Below are 21,326 nucleotides of genomic sequence, written 5' to 3'. Positions count from 1 at the left end.
TCTAGGGTGGCTGAGGTGAGGAGCAGGGGTCGGGTCTGGCTGGCCCTGCTCCGTGTGTGGCTTCCTGTCCTGACGCGGCTCCGTTGCTTCCCAGCTGTATCCACGGATCAAACCCCGACAGCGAACACTGGCCTGAACTTCCTTTTGGAGCACCGCATGGTCTTGCCAGCTACCAGGAGCCACTTAAGAGATTATTGTGCTGTTTTCCAGGAAAGCTGCAGCTAGAAAATGGTCTTAATGGTGCTCACTTTAGCAGACAGCGTCCACAATGTGAATCCTACAGTTTCCAGGTGAGGCCCTTTCTCCAGTTTGCCCATAACTGGGAGAGGTACTTTCGCCTCCAAGGACTGAATTTTGCCAATTACTGTAAATCCAAATAAATACCCACTTTCAAAACACCCACCCCTCTTGCCATTAAGAAGTCCCATAACCCCTGGTTGGTTGCCAGTGAAGACAGAAGCTTTTACTGACTTGGCCCCGAGGCCATCACCCCCTCCAGCAGTGAACAGTGTCCGCCGCTGTGAGGTCTGCTCCCCTGCGACCGCCCTGCCTCCTGTCACCGAATCGGACACTCATCCTTTCTCACACTCCCCACACATGATCCTTCTTCCCTTCATCACCAAAGGAGCCTCTGTATGGAAACATATCCAGTGTTGCTGCCCAGTGTGTATGCCTCCCAGTACCCACTCTGCTCGGCCGCCTTGGGGGTTCCGCTTCCTGTTCCAGTTCACCTAAAGGCTGATTGTGCAGGCCCAGCACTGTGGCTGGACTGCCGCGCCACAGGCACCAGGACCCCTAAGACCAAGTGACAACTGGGAGAGCCTCAGCATATACTCTTCTCCTCCGATCTCACAGCCTGTCATGCTGCTCAGTGTGGTTCTCACCCCTGCAAGCTCAAATTCAGTTCTCTGAATGGAGTCAGGTGCTGGAGGCCGTGGCAGCAGAGGGTGGTTGGGGTTGGGGCTGGGGGTGGACTGGTGTGAGGGCAGACCAGGGCCAGGTAGACGGGGCTGTTTGGTGCCTGAAGGATGGCAGACGCCTGGTGTCAGGAGGGGCCGCCACCAAGGGGCAGCAGCTGGGGCAGAGGAGCTGGGGTCAGGGGCCACCCCTCTCTGCTGATCTCCCTGCCTGGGCTGGCTGTGAGGCCACCACCTTTGTCCCAGGCCTAGCCTCAAGGCAAGGATGGCACTTCACTGAGGTGTGAATTGTACGTACAGGCTTTTTATATACCAAAAGTATTTTTTGACTAGACCATTCAAAGCTACCCGAACTATGTTGGAAATTTTTTTTTCTCATTAAAATACAGGCCCTTAGGCTCTATTTTTCATGTATGAGTCTTGTGTGTAATTTATGTAAAAATGTGTGTATAGACTCATTGATGCAGCACTGTAGCCCATCACCTCGGAGCACTGACTGTACATAGTGTGGTGAAGAAAAGTGAACGCCATTGTAGAGCAGCCCGGCCACAGGAGCATGGCCACTGCCAGCCCCGACGCTGCTGACGCTGTGTAAATGTGCACAATAAACCCGTCTCACCCCGGCGGCTGTGAGTCTTCTTTCTGGACCCAGACTGCGCTGTGGCACGAGGGTTCAGGTGATCTGGACACAGGAAGGCGAGGCCTTGTCTGTATGTTCAAAATAGGTTTTAATCATAAGCTTTATATACAAATTGCTGTACAGTCATCTTAATAAAGTGAAATAGTGAGTGAAAAGTACAAAACACAAAGCCCCCACGTTCCCCTTGGTGAAGTATCAAAGGATCACTCACAGCCCAGAAGCCCCAAATTAGTGACAAGGTAAGTGGACAGTCTGTGAAACAGGCTAAGGCAAGTGCTGTAAACTGGCTATTAGAGGCGAACAGGCTCCACTGCAGACCAGAAGCCTGAGTTCCTACTACCCAAACTGGTTCTGTGGAAGAATTAAATGAAATGAATACTGATGGGCCAGAACCTTCTAGTAGACCTGTGAACTCATAAAAATGGTATATATTATGCTAAAAATAGTTCAGCAGTAGTGTAGCTCAGTCTCTCCCACGCCCAATTAAGTATTGACAGTACACAAATTCTAAAACATGAAGCTGTTTAAAGCATTAATAAACTGTGAACATATTGCACTAGATAAGTGAACACTTCTGTTTCTCCAAATACATGAGTTGCATTTCCCAGCACAAGCAGGATTCATCCCTGTGGTACACAAGGAGCAGGCTCTGCTGTTCCAAGCGACTCAGTCCAGGTGACCACACGTACTCCAAGCTCAGCCCCACGTAGAGTTACTGGTCCCGAGATTCGTAGAGGAGCTTGGCAGCCTGCAGATCAGACAAGATCAACACAGTGAGGCCTGCTTGGTCCTGTGCCTGGTGGAGCCAAGCCTGTGTGCGTTTCAGGGGAGATGGCGTGGGCACCCCAGCTGAGGGGGAACAGGTTGTGGGGATAGGGGGCAAATGGCAGGACACAGAGCTTCCTCTGGGAAAGGCAAGCTTTTGTCTAAGCCAGAGGGCCCAGCCTCCCTGGCCTGGGCTCAGGTACCTTGTGCATGGCCACTAGCCACGCCACCGCCTGCCTCCTGCCCACAGTCACGTCCTCCGCCGCTGTCAGCTTCAGCTGGGTCACACCCTCCGTCCCCGGCACTGTATACTGCAGGAACATACCTGTGGCCCGTGCGTTGCCTCCTGGAGGAGAGAGACGAGGTAAGACGGCCCAAAGGAGGCCCCGAGTGCCCAGGTGGCCACCAGCCCCAAGGCGGTGGCCAGCACATCCTAACCTTGTGCTGCTCCAAGAGTAGCCTGGCAGTGAGGGCTGGTGCTCAGGAGCACCCAGGGAACACCATCTCCTCAGGCCTCTGAGGGGAGACCCCAAGCTCACAGGTGGGGTGGGAGAGGGACCAAGACACTCAGCCGGGTGCCCCAGGGCCCGGGACAAACAAGAGCCACATCACCACGAGAGGCCTTGTTCTCGGCTGATTGATTGAGGCGCTGCTGTGCCCTGGGGCCTGTGGGGGTTCCTGCCTTCAGAGAACCTCCAGACAAGACTGGCTCCTGCAGAGGTGCCCACCTGCACCCAGGACTGGGGGAAGAGTGGAGGCCACCTCGAGAGCGCCCTGGCCACTGACGGGCCAAGCAGATGGTCAGGGTCACAGCTGGCCTCACCCAGGAGTCAGAGGCCTCAGCCATCCCACTGTTGAGAAGCGGTGTCAGCACAGAGGGGATTGTCACTACAAAGGCCCAGTGTCAGGGAAATGCCACCCCAGCCTGGTCACGGGCCATCTCCCCAGACCCAGCACCCATGTTGGGGACTGGTCTCTGGGACCCAGGCTCCCCGTCTTTGGGCAGTGACCAGCTGTTCCAGTGACAATGACTCAATTCCAGCACTCGCTCCAACAATACACTGCTGAAGAGAGCAGCTCTTCAGTCAGGGCTGGTGTTGAAAGAGACCCATGGGATGCAGCCTCCCATGAACTTGATGACTTGGGAGGGAAGCCCCATCGTAGGCAATCACTGACCTCTCAGGAGACCCCTCCATCAGACACACATCCCCCCCATCAGCACTCAGGGCCGGCTCTTCTGCCGGTTGGTGGAGTGGGCACCAAGGCTGCAGTTGGAGGTGCACTGACCACGCTTGGAGGCCTGAGCAACCTATGACACGCTGTCCCCTGGGAGGCCCCGGAACCACATTTTTTTTTTCCGAGACGGAGTTTTTGCTCTTGTTGCCCAGGCTAGAGAGCAGTGGCGCGATCTCGGCTCTGCACCCTCCGCCTCCCGGGTTCAAATGATTCTCCTGCCTCAGCCTCCTGAGTAGCTGGGATTACAGGCGTGTACCTCTACGCCCAGCTATTTTTTTTTTTTTTTTGTATTTTTAGTAGAGACGGGGTTTCTCCATGATGGTCAGGCTGGTTTCGAACTCCCGACCTCAGGTGATCTGCCCGCCTTGACCTCCCAAAGTGCTAGGATTATAGGCATGAGCCACCGTGCCTGGCTTTATTATTATTTTTTGAGTCTCTGTTGCCCAGGCTGGAGTGCAGTGGTGCCATCTCAGCTCACTGCAACCTCCGCCTCCTGGGTTCAAGCGATTCTCCTGCCTCAGCCTCCCAAGTAGCTGGGACTACAGGCACCCACCACCACACCCAGCTAATTTTTGTATTTTTAGTACAGACAGGGTTTCACCATATTGCCCAGGCTGGTCTCGAACTCCTGACCTCAGGTGATCTGCCCGCCTCAGTCTCCCAAAGTGCTGGGGTTACAGGCGTGGGCCACCATGCCAGGCCTCTAGAACCACACTTTCATAAGCCCGGTTCTGTGGTTAGGGCACGCACCCCCACCCCCAACACTGGGGAACCTTGCCTGTCAGTGTAACGTCCTGCCTGGGCTCTAGAGCAGGGCGACCATGGATCTGCCTACTGCCTGCATTTGCCTGATAAAGCACCACTGGATCATAGCCATGGCCTTCTGTCACCCTGTCTTCTGCAGCCGCCTCCGCCTTCACCACAGCACATGTGGCTGGCAAAGGTTTACTATCTGGCCTTGAAAGAATGAGTGTGTGGCCTGCCCTACAGGGCCCAGGCTGGCAGGCGGCCCCTTGGCTGCCTTCAGGTCAGGGGACTGTTCCTATTGTCCCCACCCCCACCGGAAGACAGGGTGCTGGGGTCTGAAGGGCTCTACTGAGACTGGGCAGAGCGGGGCTCACTGCACCCCCCAAGCCACCACAAGGGGGACACAGTGCCAGAAGCCCTGGGGAGGGTCTGCCCAGGAGAGCAGTCTGGGAGGCTGTGTTGCCCTGGCCTCCTGAGGCACTGGCCTTCATCTGAGCCTCAGGCTCCCCAGGAGGAGGCAGGCAGAGAGGGGTGCCTGGGCTGACCCCCGCTTCTCCAGACCCTACCCTTTGCACCTGGGCGTCTATACCTTGCAGCCTGCTCAAGGCAACCAGCTTGATGCCATCCCAGCTCCACACACATCCCTGAGCTCAGGACATAACACTGGCCTGGGCATCTCACCTCATCATCCAGGAGGCTGACAGAAGTGCCAGGAGAGTCAGGGGTCCCAGGAGGCCACATTGAGCTGGGGAGCAGCAGGCCTCGGGGGGAAGGGCAGTGTTGGGAGAGGCTCCCAAGGGCAGGTGAGCCCCCACGCCCCCTGGCCTCAGCCTGTTCAGGGCTGGCAGGTACTGACAGAGAGCTGTCAATTGCTGGGTAACCCTCCCCCTGAGACAGAACTGAGAAAGTACATCTGCTGCGGTATCTTCATTTATGCTTTATAAACCCACTTATCAGATCCAACATCTCTCTTAAGTCAACCAAAGTAAGTGAATTCAGGTTTCACAAAGAACCTTGGCATGGACCACCCCGTGGACAGAAGCCAGGTGGCGAGGGGAGGAACGGGCCCGCTGCATGCGGGGAGCCCCGGCGAGGAGGGAGAGGCTGACCTTCAGAGGCAGGCTGGCTCCCCCGGAGGCTGGTGTAAGCGTGAATGTCTTTTTCTATGGCAAGAAGGTGGGCAGGCAGTGGCGAGAAGGAGCAACCAAGAGCCGGTGAGAGAACGGAAGGAAAGCAACATGGGTTACGGCACACGCATCTGTCAGCACAGTTTGCAGATAACGGGATGCGAGCTCCCCGTCAGCAGAGTTTAGTGGAGAGGCCCAGGCTGGGCCAAAGCTCACCAGGAAATGCACCAGGGGTTTAGTCTGCACAGACGCCTGCAGGAGGAGGGCTGAAGTGCTGGCTCCCGATGAGCCACCATTCAGACCTTTTTGGGGATCTCAGTTATTGCATTTGGGGCTTTATCCTTGGTTTGAATCCAACAATAAACGGAATGATACATTAGAGCATTTAGAGCAGAGGAAATCATTATGACATGCTGAGGCAAATGTCCCTTTGTTGTCTTACAGTTTAAGTCTCCACTCATCTGGCGAGTTCTAAAGCCACTGAGTAAATACACGCCCCGCAAAAGAGGAAAGGCAGGTTGTCCTGGAAACCCAGCAGACCCCGCTCCTCATGGCGGCTGCCTGATCCCAAAAGTGCATGCTCCTCTTGTCACCCACGCATGGCACCAAACCCTCCTGGCTTAGGAAAGGATGTGCTGGCATTTACCTCCAGGAGGGAAGCCTTCTGTGAGGATCTGCACGGTGGAAATGTGTACAATTTCGATTTCATAGTGGCTGTCTCCATCCAGAAACAAGTATCTACATCAAATAAAAGTGTCCAAATCGGGTCACTCTCAGGCTCAGTGCCACTGAGGCTCCCGGTCTGTGACAATGCTACCCCGTGCCAAGCAGGATCCGGCTCTTACCTCTGGTTATTGGAAAGACGACAAGTCATAGTTTCAGGTTTCTCTGAGTTTCCAAATGTGACGAGGAAGGTGGCTCCTTGGGAACACAAAAGCAAACGTGAGAACAGGGCCTGCTTCTTTTCCACCTAACCCTTCCCACGAGTACCAGTAGGAGACGCACGCACAGAGGACAGAGTAAAAACAGCAAGAAACAAACCACAGCTTTGTTCTAAGGACCCCTTCAGCTGAGCAAAAAGGCAGTCATGGATCAAGGGTTTAAGAGGTAAACCCAAAGGCGCTGCTCTAGACAGGTTCTGCTTGCTTACAAATCTCCTCGAAATTCTTTTACATCCTTCAAAGGATGCAGGGAATTCATCACCAAGGTCCAGATCAAAGAACAATAAACCCCTCTGCTCACACATCCTAAGAGCTGGCAGGACAGGACCAAGACAGCAGAAAGGAGGCACAACAAAGCCCACCGTCCAGCCAGGGACCATGCCCGTTTCACACAGGACGGAGCTGTGGGCAGGAAGGCAGGTGGTCCCAGACCCCATGGCGGGCAGGCAGGGGACAGGAGGCTGGGACGGCAGTGGCCAGAGGTGGACGGACAGTGGGGAGAAGGCGCTGCTCGTTGTTCAGATTCCAGGAAGGCACACCCTATGCCCCTGGAGAATGCCCTTCTCCCACACCAGGTCCCCAGAGATGGCTCAAAACCGGGTCTGCATCGTGCTACTGGGCAAAGGTCTCCGGACTCTCATCGAGGAGCCACAGTGGTTGCGAACGCCCGAGCGCCGGCGCCGGGTTCCACCTGGGGGAAGGAGGAAGGTGCTGCCTGGGCCCAGGGCCTCCCCTCCCACCTGATGGACGTGCCCAGCGGAGTCAGCACCAACATTTTAGACGACATTGCGTCTCTGAAAAGAAGGGAAGGCTCTATAACCGCTTCTAAACGAATCCAGAAGAAAACGGGGAAGGGAGGGAGGGCGAGAGAACGTCAAAGAGAAGCAGAACGCCCCGTGCACAGCCCACAGCATCGCCACAGACACGAGGAGCCGGCTGGCGGAGCGCGCAGGACTGTGCAGGACACCCGTCCTTACCGCTCAGGAGCACTTTGAGCTGCTTGTCGTAGAACTCCGCCTCCTTGTGGGACACCAGGGCGCACTCCGCGCACTGCCGCACGGGGTCCACAAAGCACATGCGCCGCAGCGGCACCTTCTGGCTGCAGCACCTGTCGCAGAAGCACTTCCCGCAGCGGCGACAGTGGTGCTGGGCAGATGCGGGAGGATTGGCAGTGAGGAGGGGCAGGGAACAAGCGGCCCCGGGTGTGGCCCCTGCTGGCCTGGCACTCCCCGGGCCACGCCTAAACGCGAGGCCCCTGTGCCGGCCGCTGCACACGCGCACCTCCTGACGCCAGCCCCTGGGCTCCCCACCACGCAGCGGGGATCCGCCTCACCTGGGAAATGAGGCCCTTTTTTCAAAATCATGGATCAAAATGGCTGTTTTTCAGCTTTCTTTCAACTACCCAAGTCCCACTGCTTAGGACGCCCTCGGGCCTCGGGGCGCCATGAGCTGGGCACACATTAGGGGCAAGACACTTCGCGGGGGCAAAGCGGCACGGGGCGGAGGGGGCAGAGGGGGAGGGGGAGGCGGGGGGCAGGTGGGTGCACAGGCCTCGCAAGCTGCACCCCCACCCCATAGCGTCCAGCAGAATCAGCACAGTCACTTTCCACGGAAACAGGGCATGGCTGACACTCAAAACGAGCCATAATGGCTGGGTGTGGTGGCTCACACTTGTAATCCCAGCACTTTGGGAGGCCGAGATGGGAGGATCATTTGAGGTCAGGAGTTCGAGACCAGCCTGGCCAACATGGTGAAACCCCATCTCTACTAAAAATATAAATATTAGCCAGGCGTGGTGGCAAGCCCCTGTAATCCCAGCTACTCAGGAGGCTGAGGCAGGAGAATCACTTGAACCTGAGAGGCAGAGGTTGCAGTGAGCCGAGATGGAGCCACTGCACTCCAGCCTGGGCAACAAGAGCGAAACTCCGTCTCAAAAAAAACAAAAAACAAAAAACAAAAAACAAAACAACAAGCCATAAGATGACATCCGTCCCCTGCCAGAAGGGGCAGCCGCAGCTGTCCTGTTGGGGCCCCTCCCCTCTTCCCACCACCCCCACTCAGCGGCCTCAGCTCACCTTTCTGGTGAGAAAGTCAAACTTGGCGTCACACTGCATACATCTCCGACACTAGGAAAGACACGACAAAGCGTTAAAACCCAGCTTGGTCACTCACCACGTCGCTGGGGCACGACCACGGGCTGCTGAGAAAGCAGGGCCCTGCCACCTCCCCACGCACCCAAGCAGCCTGAGGCAGGCAGGGTTGTGACGCAGGACGGTGGACTGGCCGCCTGTGCCCAGGCTCCAGAGCCAATGCGGTGGGGTGCAGGCTGCTCCGAGGCCTGCGGGAGATGCACCCGGCGTACCCATGGGGCCTGAGGTGGGCTTGGGGTTTGACTGTCTCGCAGCAGAGCGTGCATCCTGGCACTTCAGGTCCCTCCACACTGGACCCAACAGCAGTTCACCTTAACAACGCCTTTTTAGCCCTGGTCCTGTTACTACAACCAAAGAGCAACGCCACGAAGTGACTAGGAAATCCACAGCAAGAGCCAACCTAAACCCCTAAACCAGGGAAGGCTGTGCTAGCACCCACTTCACAAACGAGGCGAGCATGGGGAGCTGCTGATTCTGGGGCTGCGCGCCAGCCGGCAAAAGCCCAGGTATCTGAGACATAAAGCTTATTATTCTGGTTTACTTGGAGTCCTGGCGTGCGTGCCCTGACCCCCGCCTGTGAGGGAAGCCCTGGAAGCAGCTGAAGCACACACAGGCCGGTGTGTGTCACGGGGGCGGGCGCCAGGCCTGGGGACACCCTGAAGATGCTTCCTCAGCTGGAGGACCCAGGCGCAGAGAAGCTGTAAGACTCACAAGCCAGGGCTCACAAGGCTGGACTTTGTTGGCAAAGAGTGTTCTATGCACACAGAATGTACAAAGGTGGACAGAAACAGGAAGGTGACTGGGCTCAGGGCCCACCAGGAATTCTGACAGCACAAGACCTGGGAACTGGGCAGGTGGCCATGGGGCTCACTTTCCCCAAGGGGTCACAGCAGGCCTGAAGCCTCATGGCAAGGTGGTGCTGTCCTGGCACCTCAGATGCTTGGTCGGCCTAAGGGTAAAGGTGGAACTGAAATCAGTTAGAAATAAAACAGATTTAAGATGCTCCTTGCATTTCCACTGCTTCACTTGACTAGACAAAAAAACTTGTCACCGAAGTGCAGGGTACATTTACCAAGCACCCAGAGACACACATGTGGTGGTCTATGCTGAAGCCCCCCCCCACTGACGCTGGACTCTCAGCCCCTGCCAGGAGGCCCTCACTGAGGAGGCCACAAGCCCAAGGTCACACCCCACTGTGGGCAGCCATGGCCACCCGGCCAACTCTTTAGAAAAACCAGCCAGGCCTCCAAGCTCCCGAGGGCTGCAGAGACCTCAGGACTGGCCACAGCCAGCTTCTCAGCAGCCCCAAATGGAGCGTGGCCTGGTGAGGTGCCTGCTCCGACCACCACAGAGCCTGCTTCTGAGGGGCGTGGGTCCCAGCTGTGCCTGCCGCCTCCACTTAGAACAGCAAGCCGGATGCGTTGACCACTTGCAGGGGGTTCCTAGCTCGAACCTCCTCATGACCAAGGGACGAAGTCACCGTGAACACGCTCACCCTCAGCACCAAAGGCACGGAACTCCCAAACCTCAGCTGGGAAGGCCTGGCCTGGCCGCCTCCTGCTCACTCCAGATGGCAGGGGGACCCTGACGCCGGCACGAGCGCAGCACGAGGACGCCGCCATCGCCGCCGGCTCCCCCGCTCTAACAGCAGGGACTTCAGTCCAAGGGGAAGACATTCAGACCTGGCTCTGAAGGAAATCTGTGTCACCATGCATTCTTTTAACAGAGTGAAGGACACTTTTGCCATGAAAATGGTCCCCGGATTTGGTAAGCCGGTACAGCCTTTTTCAAAGCTGGCCCTTGGTGCTGCCCACCTGCTCCCCAGCAGGCCCTTCAGCAGCGCATGGGGGCTGCGGGACCCAGGACGCCTCGCCTCCCTCAGCTCTGGGGTCCTTGGTAAGGATGAAACAAGAAGGTGTGACAAGCACACCCCGCTTTGGTCCTCGCTGTCAGAGACCTCGGTGGCGGGTGGTGAACCAGAAACAGGTGTGGGTTCAATGAACCAGCGACGGAACGGTGTGAGTCAAAGGGGTCCTCTTGGGAGAGATGGAGGGTCTTTTGGCTTCTGATGATTAAGGGCTCGGCTGAATATTGACCAAGAATCATCCATGTTCAAAGCACAATAATCCTCAAAAGAAATGTAAGAGAAGACCTTCGCTCCACGAAGAGCCCCCTTTTCCCTTCTGGGGGAAGGAGGGGGCCCCCAAACGAGACCAGGAATTACCTGGCGAGCATAAACTGAGGGCCTGAAGTCTCGAAAAGGAGGCAGACTGGAGGCGGCCACAGCATTACCAAGCCACACAAGAGCTCAGACGCCTTATCTAACGCGAGAGCCGCCTCAGAGCTCCACCAAGGACAGACGGGCTGTGCTGGCACCGACAAGCAGCTGACAGGGCTCGGCCCCTCAGTGGGAAAGCTGCTCCCACACGCATGGCACCGTTCCAGCCCAACCCTGGGCCGGCGAACACTGCTGGGGCTGATTCCACAACGAGGCAGGCAAGGCCTGTGGGGTCACCGGGGCCGAGCACCTTCTGGAACACAGGCCCCTGGGTCTGAGCCGGGGTGGGGACCGCGCGGCCGCCCAATCCCCCAGCGCCTGACATGGCTGCACAGCCTCCCTGTGGTCTGGGGGCCCAGCCATGGATCCTCCACCGCCCCACCCTGATCCTCTCCCTCACAGGCATGGGGACTCTTCCCTGCCCTGCACCCCTTCTCTGGGAAGTCCAACCCCTTCTCTGAGCCCCAGAAGATGCTGGTGCGGAGGAGCTGCTCTGATGCGGTGCCATCACAGCCGCCACCCTCACCGTGTCCCCGCCACCCTCAGCGTGTCCCTGCCACCCTGCAATCTGCAAAGGCAGGGGCCTCCCTCCAGCCTGCGGGACCCACACACGCAGCACAGGAAGCCTGCAGCCCCTCCACAGGGGGCTCGGAGACAGTCCACATCAGGTGCCAGGTGCCCACTGTGCTTAGTTGGCAAAACAGAGTCTGGTGGTCCTGGGACTCTGCAGATGCTTCTGGAAGGAGTCCTATGGGGCCCATAGCCACGTGTACCCTCACTGTAGGAGGACAGAGGTCCCGGTTGTGGCGCACATCAGGGGCCCTTCAGACGCCATTCTGCAGCAAGGACTGGCCCGTCGCTACCCACACGAGGGCCTCCCTGCCGAGTTCCATGTCGCCACTGCCCCAACTCAGGCAGGCAGGTCCTGAGCGTTGTGAGATCCCACGACCAGCCTTTTTTTGTTTCCCTTTGCTTTTAAGCTGCTTCCTGGACTTGGAAACCAGGCCTGGCCCACCCCAGCCTTCTGGAAGCATCTACAAAGTCCAGCTGGCAGCTCTGCCAGGGGCTCCCTGCCCACGGGCTGTGGGCGTTGGCTGGCTGTTCCCCGCCCTGTGCTTCAGCCCAGCCCTGCCATTGCCCTCAAATGGGCCTGTCGGTTCCGGAACGTTCTGCCTGCTGTGCGGTGGCACAGTCCCTGCCTCTGTGTGGTGGCCCCTTCCCTGACCCCAGACATCCACTAGCCACAGAATCCACTAGAATCTGCTAGAGAAAGCTTCACGGGGGGTTTAACTCTGAGCTTAAGCAAACACGAGGCCACGTTATCACCAGGTTCCAGTGAGAGTAACTGTTGATGGTCTCTCCATGGTGACCCTGGCCCACAGCGCCCGACAGGAGGGGAGAGGGCTCTCAATATTCTCAGCAGACGGTGGTGAAAGAGGACTGCTTTTCACATTTACTGTGCAGTTTGTGTTTGGGCAAGCTGAAAGGCCAATTTCTAAATATAACACCACACTGCTGGAGCAGTGGCTCACGCCTGTAATCCCAGCACTTTGGGAGGCTGAGGTAGGAGGATCACTTGAGCCCAGGAGTTTAAGACTAGCCTGGGCAACACAGCAAGACCCTGTCTCTACGAACTTTTTTTTTTTTTTGAGACGGAGTCTGTCGCCCAGGCTGGAGTGCAGTGGCACAGTCTCGGCTCACTGCAAGCTCCGCCTCCCGGGTTCACGTCATTCTCCCGCCTCAGCCTCCCGAGTAGCTGGAACTACAGGTGCCCGCCACCACGCCCAGCTAATTTTTTGTATTTTTAGTAGAGACGGGGTTTCACTGTGTTAGCCAGGATGATCTCGATCTCCTGACCTTGTGATCTGCCTGCCTCGGCCTCCCAAAGTGCTGGGATTACAGGCGTGAGCCACAGTGCCCGGCCTGAACATTTTTTTTAATGAGCCAGGCATGGTGGTGCACACCTGTAGTCCCAGCTACTTGGGAGGCAGAGCTGGGAGGACAGCTTGAGCCCAGGAGGTCGAGGCTGCAGTGAGCCATGTTCATGCCATTGCACTCCAGCCTGGGAAGCAGAGTGAGACCCTGTCTCAAAAAAAAAAAAAAAAAAAGAGACAGACCATACCTAGGATTTGCCCCCTTAAAAATATAAGTGATCCAGAAGTTTATTACTCTAAAATAACCGAGGAGCTTAGATGTATAGGCTTTTAAATAAGGTAATTTCCTATTGATTATATTAGTGAAAGAAATTTAAAAAATTATCAACAGAGCAATTTAATATGAAATAAAGCAATGGATGAAGACATAAGGTAAAACTACTGCCAATACCTACCCCGCCAGTAAGCACGCCCCGCAAAGGAAGCACAGGACAGCAAGCCGGGCCCCAGACCAGGCTCCCACCAGCGCCTCCTTTAACTGGACCCCGCAGCTCTGATGCTCAGTGGAACAGCTATTTTAGGAGCTAGGGAGAATACACCAAAGCCCAGAAACCAAGTGTGATTCATCCGTTTTCACCGTAGGTGGCCAGCGGTGTCTGGAATGCCAGCCTCTGCGTCACATCCCAGGTACACATGTGTCACCACCAGTGTGGGCTGGAGCAGACTTTCAAACCAGCACATTCGCTGGGGAAACTAAAACCTCCAAGAACAACCCAATGAAACAGGCCTCAAGACGTTTAGTGAGGAAAATGAATAAATAAATAATAAAGGTGTTTAGTGAGGGCCACGAGGCCAGAGGTGCAGGCTGTGACAAACACACAGAGATGAAGAGGGAGAGTGAGGCAAGGTCAGCTTGGGCAGTGCCCCTAATAACACCCATCTGCTGCCTGACCCTCTTGCCCAAGCCAAGCAGATAAGCCCGCTAATGACAGACACTGCCCCCTAGGATGGACGGTGGGGCCCAAGTGCTCTCCAGGAGCCCTCTGTGCCCTGTGCAGTGGCGTCACAGAGGCAGCCTCGGCCCAGGCCTCTCTGGGGCGCCTGGCACTCACCTCCATGGGAGGCCTCCGCGGCCACCTTGCAGGGCCAATCACAGGCTCGGCGGGAAGCTATATGGACACAGAAGGAGCTGTCTCAAGGGAAGCGGGGCCAAGAGGGAGCGAGGATCAGGGCAGGTGCATGCAGACGGCTCCCAGTGAAATTTTGGAACACACTTCTCCTGGCTGCCTACAGGAGTCAGAGCCCTGGGCGCTTGTCCCCTCCTTGCTAGTCCAGTAAACCACAACTGACTTGCACCCACCCTGCCAGATGACATGCTCGGAGGCGGTCAAGGCAGATGCCATAAACTAGGCTTCCCAGTGGGTAAGCAAGATGGCCGTGAGCAATGAAAGAAGAAACCAGGTCAGGCGTGGTGGCCACACCTGTAATCCCAGCACTTCGGGAGGCTGAGGTGGGAGGACTGCTTGAGCTCAGGAGTTTCAGACCAGCCTGAGCAACATAGCACGACCGTCTCTACAAAATAAAACCTAAAAATTAGCTGGGCGTGGTGGCGGGTACCTATGGTCCCAGCTACTCGGGAGGCTGAGGCAGGAGAATGGCTTGAACCCGGGAGGTGAAGGCTGAAGTGAGCCGAGATCGCGCCACTGCACTCCAGCCTGGGTGACAGTGAGACTCCGTCTCAAACAAAACAAAAAACAGAAATCATGAAGCCCATCACTCCTCCACAGTGCAGCAGACACCAGCATGGAGCTCCTTAGAGACCTGCAGATCGAGACCCGCTCCCCCACTCCAATGCAACAGGAACGGCCCCTCGAGGGTCACAGGGCAGCTCCTCAGAACCAGCACCCGGCCCACCCCAAAGAGTGGGGTTTGGCAGCATGCAAGAAACCAAAAGCGCCTCCATATAATCTGAAAGTATAGTTTAGGGAGTTTAAATGGATGTTCAAAAAAAGTTATAAAAAGAACCAAGTCTCAGGACACAGGCTGGACATGGACATAGGCCTGCCCTCCCTTTGAGGCTGGGTGACAAAAAACATCAGGCCCCACCACGCACTCTGAGCTCCCACACTACAGTGAGAAGCGTCACCCACTGGCTGGTGGGGCTCCCACAGTCAACTAATTCTCAGCCCCCCAAGAACTCGCCAATCAAAAAACAATTTAAATGCATGTATCAATGCACCTTTATTGAAAGATAATCACGTTTAACTGGTAGAGCGTAACTCCTACAAACAGAAAAGGAACCCACGTCAAAGATTTACCTCATTAGTTAATGAGAGAACCAATAAGACTAAAAACCCAGTTCAAAGGAGAATCCAAAGAGCAGACATGGATACAGGCCGTGAGGAAGGAAGATATGAGTTGTAAACTGGCTCCTCTTGCAGGGACCCCGCGGTGGGGTGTGTGAGAGAGGACATCAACTTCACCTCTGAGGGACAAAATCTACTTGCATCTCAGGGACTAGAAACACGTGCGTTACTATCAGTTTTCTACAATTTGAAGCTGTCAGACAGTTTGAAGACGGTGACAGGTGCAGACACTATGATCACATCCTGGGAGGGCTATGCTATAGGCGGCCTGGCCTCCCACAGGACGCCCAGGAATCCTTTTTTGTGGCTTCAAAGTCTCAGTTTTACCTAACATCAGTAAACGCTCTCCAGCCTGGGTGACACAGCAACACCTTGTCTCAAAAAAGAAAAAGCTCTTAGCCAGCCACAGGGACCCTTGAGAAGCTCGCTGGTGTCCCTGGCAGTATCTCATGAGGCTGCTGGTTCCCAGAACACCTGTGGAGGCTCTGGCAGCCCCTGGCACCTCACAGGGGTGAGCTTTACCCAAGCGCTGAGATCCTGGCAACAATTATGAAACCCCCCACCCTGCAGTGTGCTGGGAAAGCCTTCCACCGAGAACCACCCTCCCCATACGAGCCAGAGGAGATCACAGATGCCCCCCTTGTTTACCTGCAGCAAGGCCCTCCAAATTCCCATTCTCTGCCTCAGAAAACACTGGCCATTTCTCCTCATGATCAACTGGAACACAATTCCCTTACCTGGACTTTTTTTTTTTTTTTTTTTTTGAGACAGAGTCTTGCTCTGTCACCCAGGCTGAAGTGCAGTGGCACAATCTTGGCTCATTGCAACCTCCTCTTCCCGGTTCAAGTGATTCTCCTGCCTCAGCCTCCTGAGCTGGGATACAGGCACACACCACCACGCCCGACTAATTTTTGAATTTTTATTATTTATTTATTTATTTAGAGACGGAGTCTCGCTTGGTCGCCCAGGCTGGAGTGCAGCTGCACGATCTCAGCTCACTGCAACCTCCACTTCCTGGGTTCAAGTGATTCTCCTGTCTCAGCCTCCCGAGTAGCTGGAATTACAGGCACTCATCACCACGCCCAGCTAATTTTTGTATTCTGGCCTCAGCTCTCTGATCTGCTGGAGGTCCTGACCCTCCACTGGCCCATCCCACCTCCCCAGCTTGATTCTTTCTAGCCTTGGCCACTCCTCCCTGCAAAAGAAAAGCCCTGTCCGGCCTGGCCTGTGAGACCCTCGCAGAACTCAGGGTCCCCTGTTCTCCCTGCTGCACAGCTCCAGACACCTCTAGCAACAGTCCTCACTTCAGATCTCTCCTCATCCGAGTCCAGGCTCGTGATCAGACGCGCACGTGCTCTCTCCTTCCTGGCTCTGAATCTAGAGTATCCATCAAAGTGTCAACCTGCCAGCATGGAGCTGCGGTCATTCTTCTGCCAGCACCACGGATGGGAGGTGGGAGGGGTGCACAGCGGCAAGGATTTTAAGGATAAAACTCAGGATCTCAGCTGCTTGTGACAAGCCCAGATGGCTGCACGCCCGGACCGCCCACCCCCAAGCCCACTGCCTTGCGTCAGTGTCGGATATTTGATGGCAGAGTCAGACAAGCCCCAGGGATCATCTGAGGCTTCCTTCACACCCCCAAAGCACCTCTATCCAAAGTGGTGTCGCACGAAGCTTTACACGCCGCCTCTGCCTCCCCTGCCCCACAGGGTCCTGAGGAGGCACAGACTGGAGAAACGATTCTCAACTGGTTCTGCGTCAGAGCCTTGAGAATCTGAGAGCTGCAGGCCACCTCTCGGAGAAAGGTGCATGTGTGCACACGCTCCCCAGGGGGTTTTGCAGCATTTTAAAGGGATAACCCTCATGGGCCCAAACTGATAAACCAGCCCGGTCAGGCAGCTGGTATTCGGGAGACGGGCACTGGGCTGGATTCAGACTCCCCTGGCTAAGAACAGAGCTGGAATGAAAATGGACCAACACGTTTACAGATACGACGATGATGCCGATCGGCACACGGCCACCAAGCCAAGGACAATGTTACCCACCTGCCAAGTTCTACCAAATTCTCCTCTCCCCATTCCAAACCACCTCAAATAAACCTATTTCCCACAACTGGTTATCTGCACGTTTGAGTCACCTCCCGACAATCACCTTAGTGGCCCCAAGCACGCAGCCAGCACAGTGTAGCTCAGTGTCCCCTTCAGCATCGCCACATGCCAGGCGACTGTTACCGTACGTGTCCCCTCGAGCTATTGCAACTAAAGCTGGACTTTATTCCAAATCTTCCAGCCCTTACTGCCCCGTTCTAGGTTCCTCCAGAACACTGTCTTTGGTCGTTTCTGGCCTGTAACACCATGCTCCAATACAATTCACAACGCAAAACTCAGAGACAAAGTCCATCTTACTAGAATGGTTTCTCTGTCCCCCAAGCCCACCCAATGCTAGGACCTCCCTCAGCTGCTCAGATCCCAGTTAATCATCCAAACATGGTGGGGGGCTCTGGAGGGGTATCCTGCCACCACGCCAGCGTGGGAATGAATCTTCTCTTCCACGAGGGGTGCCACCTTGACTCAAGTGTTTCAACTCCACTCGGTCGGAAGTCACCGCGGGACTTCCACACAGTGCCTCAGCAGAGGCCACAAAGAAAGGCAGGGAAAAATGCTAAACAATTCAGCTGATACCAGAAGGGCTCTGGAAGAGAGAATGAAGGAGGGGAACACAGTGGTTAACTAAAAAACAGAACCGTTAAGATCAGTGCATGTGTACAGCAGGGAGAGAGAAATTGTGCTTTGGTGGAAACGTCTGCCTCACCTTGGCCACACTTTCTCACGTGCTCCTTACGGTTCATACAGCTGTAGAGTATTTCTGTGCTATTAAGAGTTCGTTACACCATAAATACAATTTTCACGTGTCAACTTAAAAGTAAATTTTAAAAAAGATGTAGGAGGATGATTGGCGGAAAGTGTCTACAAAGACTCCTTATGGTGGCGATACTGGGGAGAGGTGGGCAGCACTGGTCTCGACTCTCCAGGACACGCTCAGTGACCGGTGATGGCTCCGTACACTGTAGATGCCAGAGACACTTCCCCAGAGTCACTCGAATTCCGTCCTGTCCCCGAGGCTCTGTGGCCGCCCACCCCCCCACCAGGCCTCCCACCAAGCTTCAATGAACCCAGTCAATTAGTGCTACTTTGACTTCTTGAACCTAGTTCCAACGTCTGCTTAGTTCTATCACTGAGGGAATTAAACGAATCTGTAACACGTGTTAAGTATGAAAGTCATATTACAAAAATTCTTTTTCTCCCCCAATTTTTTTTTATCGTGGTAAAATCCACAGAACAGAAACTGGACACACCTGTTAGCGCACAGCCAGTGGGATTAAATGCACTCGGGGCCTTCCCAGTTGGCCAAGGGGCTGGTGTGAGGCAAAGGCACCTCCGATCAGGTCACAGGGAACCCCACGGGAGGCCCAGCGGATGGCCTGGCTCAGGGACCCCACGCCCACGCCCCAATGTCTGCAGGAGTGGCCTGGGCAACTCCTGCCGTGTCTGGGCCCATGGGAAACGGGTGCAAATCTGCGGTCTCCTTCAAACTGTCCAGTGGGCGACTGCGATCTCGCTTCCGAGGTGGAGGGTGGTATAGACGAAGAGAAACGGGGGGCAGCCTGGCCCGCAGACTGGGTCCTGGCCCTCCTTCCGAGCAGGAGGTGGCTTCGGAACCGGCCACCCGCCCGCGGCACCGACGCCTCCCCCGGTTCCCGGGAGGGACCCCTGCGGGGCCGCCAGCTCCAGCGCTTCCGCGGACAGCCCGCGCCCTCCCCACCGAGCCTGCGAGGAAGGCGCTCCGCCTTCCACTTTCTCGGGAGCGAGCCCCAGCTCTCGGGACGCAGTCCACACGCGTTAGCCCAGCACGAACCGGCCTCGGGCAGGGCCGCACCCACCCCCGGGACCAGCCCGCGCCCCGCACCCAGCCTCCCGGCGCCCGCCCTGGACAGGTGCAGGGCCTCCTGCCCTCCCGGGACCCCCGCACCGGGACACCGCGCGCCTCCCGCCCTCCCCGCGGGCGTAGGAGCCTGAGGCGGCGGCCCGGGGACGCGGCCAACCTGGGAGAGAGCGGGGGCGGGGGCCGGCTGGGGAAGGGGCCGCCCGGAGGCGGAGGGGTCGTCGCGGGAGCCTGGAAGCCCGCGGGGCCGGGCCGGGGCGGCGGGGCGGGTCGGAGGCGCTGGCCGGGGCGACGGCCACCCACCTCCTTGTCCGGGACCCACTGCGGCTCCTCCAGGCCGAACGGGCTTCCGAAGGCGCGGTGTTCGGGCACCATGCGCAGGCCGCTCGGGGAGCGCACCAGCTTCTTGGCGTCGCGGCGCGCGGACACCTCGGAGGACATGACGCCGCCTCAGCCTCTCGGCCAGCGGCCCCGCACCCGGCCCCTCGCCCAGCCCGGGGCACCGCCCGCCCCGCCCCGGTCCGCGCGCGGCTGACAGCGCCGGCGTCCAATCGCCAAGCCCGCCACGGAGCGCGGACTAATCGGAGCTTGAACTCCGCCCCATCGCTGCCCTCTCCAATCCGTGTAAGGGCACCGCCCCTGCCACCCTGAGGTCGATCACCAATCGGCGGCGAGGGCTGGCCCGCGTACGCTCCGCCCCTCTCAGAGAGCTTGAGACTTTGGACTGGTTAGTTAGTCAGTCACGTTAGCGCCGCTTCGTCTCTGATTGGTGTAGCCCACTCAGGGTGCTAGGCGCCTATTGGAGGAGAAGGCCGAGAGGAGCAGGACCGCGCGAAGAGGAGTGCGGAACCCGCGGGAGGTGAGGCCCGCAGAGCCGGGCTGCGAGCCGGGCGGCAGCGGGGTCGGAGGTCGTGGGCGGCAGCGGGCGTGAGGGGTGAGGCAGGGTCAAGGGGCGGGGCGGCCGCGGGTCTCCATTGCCCGAGCCTGTGGGAGCAGGCGGGCCTGGGGCTGCAGCACTCACCCCGGGGGCCCCGCCGCAGCTCGGGTAGCGTTCAGGCACCTCCCCGGGGCCGGGCCGCGTGCGTTCGGAGCGGGGAAGGCGGTCTCCGGGGCCCCCGTGCGCGCGGGGAGGCGTCCGCTCAGGGGAGGCCGAGGTGGGCCCGCGGCTGCGCCCCCGGCCTTCGATGCCTTCGCTCGTCCGCCCGGGACCGCGCTGGCCTCGCATCGAAGTGGGAGAGGTCAGAACAGTTATTTTAATACTTTGATTTGGAAAGAAAATCTTTTAGGCCGGGCGCGGTGGCTCACGCCTGTAATCCCAGCACTTTGGGAGGCCGAGGCGGGCAGATCACGAGGTCAGGAGTTCAAGACCAGCCTGGCCAACATGGTGAAACCCCGTCTCTACTAAAAATACAAAAATTAGCTGGGTGTGGTGGCACGTGCCTGTAATCCCAGCTGCTTGGGAGGCTGAGGCAGGAGAATTGTTTGAACCAGGACCCGGGAGGCGGAGGTTGCAGTGAGCCGAGATCACATTACTGCACTCCAGCCTGGGCTACAGAGAAAGACTCCATCTCAGAAAGCACACAAAAAAAAGAAGAAAATGTTTGTTCATCCTGCCTTTAATTCCTTATTACAAGGCGTGAATTTTTATTGTTTTTTTTGAGACAGTCTGGCTCTGTCATCCGGGCTGGAGTGCAGTGGCGCCTTCACAGCTAGATGCAACCTCGACCTCCCAGGCTCTCAAGTAGCTGGGACCGCAAGCGCCACTACAGTGCCCAGCTATTTTTTTTTTTTTTTTTTTTTTTTTCGGTAGAGAGTAGGTCTTTCTGTGTTGCCCAGGCTGGTCTTGAACTCCTGGGCTCAGGCGACCTTGGCCGCCTTGGCCTCCCACGGTGCTGGGATGACAGGCATCAGCAGTGTTGAAGCCTGTGAGGTGGGGTCCCTGTGGCTGACTCTGCCCTCTCCTGGGGCCATTGGCAGTGCAGGGGTCCTTGTGTGTGGAGGAAATAAGGAGATGATCAAAGTATGATTCCACGAATCACACGGTTTATCGTCAAAGAGGATTTGTTCTCGGGTTCACAGTGCTCAGAGGGGAGGAGAGGGGAGGAGGTGAAGACGCCTGGCAGGGAAGCAGGGCCTCCATGGATGGGGTGCATTCACGGCAGGGAGGTGAGTGGCAGAATGGCCAGGGTCCAGTTGCTCTGCTGGGATGGAGCGGGCCCCTGGAGAGTGAGATCTGGTGAGAGTTCGAGGTGTGCCTTGGTAGCAGTGGAGAGCGTGAGAGCAGGAGCTCTCTGAGAAGCTGGGACCGAGGTCCAGCTCCCAGGCCAGCAGTGTATAGCTTGC

General features: G+C 57.0%; 2 protein-coding genes across 11 annotated transcripts in view; one reads left to right on the top strand and one right to left on the bottom strand.

Annotated features, from left to right (window-relative positions):
- Nucleotides 1–1,541, top strand: part of PPP1R13B (protein phosphatase 1 regulatory subunit 13B) — a 115,241-nt gene extending 113,700 nt beyond the window's left edge. For all 9 annotated transcript variants that reach the window (XM_034938232.3, XM_014347714.5, XM_034938233.2 and 6 more), the window contains one exon: nt 95–1,541. In XM_034938232.3, coding sequence (XP_034794123.1) covers nt 95–136 — 42 coding nt within the window. In that variant the 3' untranslated portion in view covers nt 137–1,541. The remainder of the gene's footprint in view (nt 1–94) is intronic.
- An 85-nt stretch (nt 1,542–1,626) lies between these two features.
- Nucleotides 1,627–19,496, bottom strand: ZFYVE21 (zinc finger FYVE-type containing 21). 2 transcript variants are annotated; one of them, XM_034938246.3, is made up of 8 exons: nt 19,287–19,496; nt 8,449–8,499; nt 7,351–7,519; nt 6,278–6,353; nt 6,079–6,170; nt 5,415–5,468; nt 2,526–2,668; nt 1,627–2,305 (listed from the first exon to the last, which is right to left on the bottom strand). In XM_034938246.3, exons 1-8 carry the CDS (start codon nt 19,422–19,424, stop codon nt 2,270–2,272), a joined length of 759 nt encoding a protein of 252 aa, XP_034794137.1. In that variant the 5' UTR covers nt 19,425–19,496; the 3' UTR covers nt 1,627–2,269. The 2 variants fall into 2 exon arrangements, with proteins under 2 accessions (XP_034794137.1, XP_034794138.1); XM_034938247.3 differs by lacking the exon at nt 5,415–5,468.
- Between the last annotated feature and the right edge of the window lie 1,830 nt (nt 19,497–21,326).

The sequence above is a fragment of the Pan paniscus genome, chromosome 15, assembly GCF_029289425.2.
Source record: "Pan paniscus chromosome 15, NHGRI_mPanPan1-v2.0_pri, whole genome shotgun sequence".
Taxonomy (NCBI): Eukaryota; Metazoa; Chordata; class Mammalia; order Primates; family Hominidae; genus Pan; species Pan paniscus.
The sequence above is the reverse complement of the archived record's forward strand: the minus strand, read 5'-3'. Positions and strand labels throughout refer to the sequence as shown.

Coding starts and splice junctions, on each gene's coding strand:
- ZFYVE21 (XM_034938246.3), bottom strand. CDS start 19,424: ATGTCCTCCGAGGTGTCCGCGCGCCGCGACGCCAAGAAGCTGGTGCGC. Junction 8,500..19,286: donor AGTGGGTCCCGGACAAGGAG/GTGGGTGGCCGT, acceptor TGTCTTTCCTAG/TGTCGGAGATGTATGCAGTG. Junction 5,469..6,078: donor AGAAGGCTTCCCTCCTGGAG/GTAAATGCCAGC, acceptor TTCTTGCCATAG/AAAAAGACATTCACGCTTAC.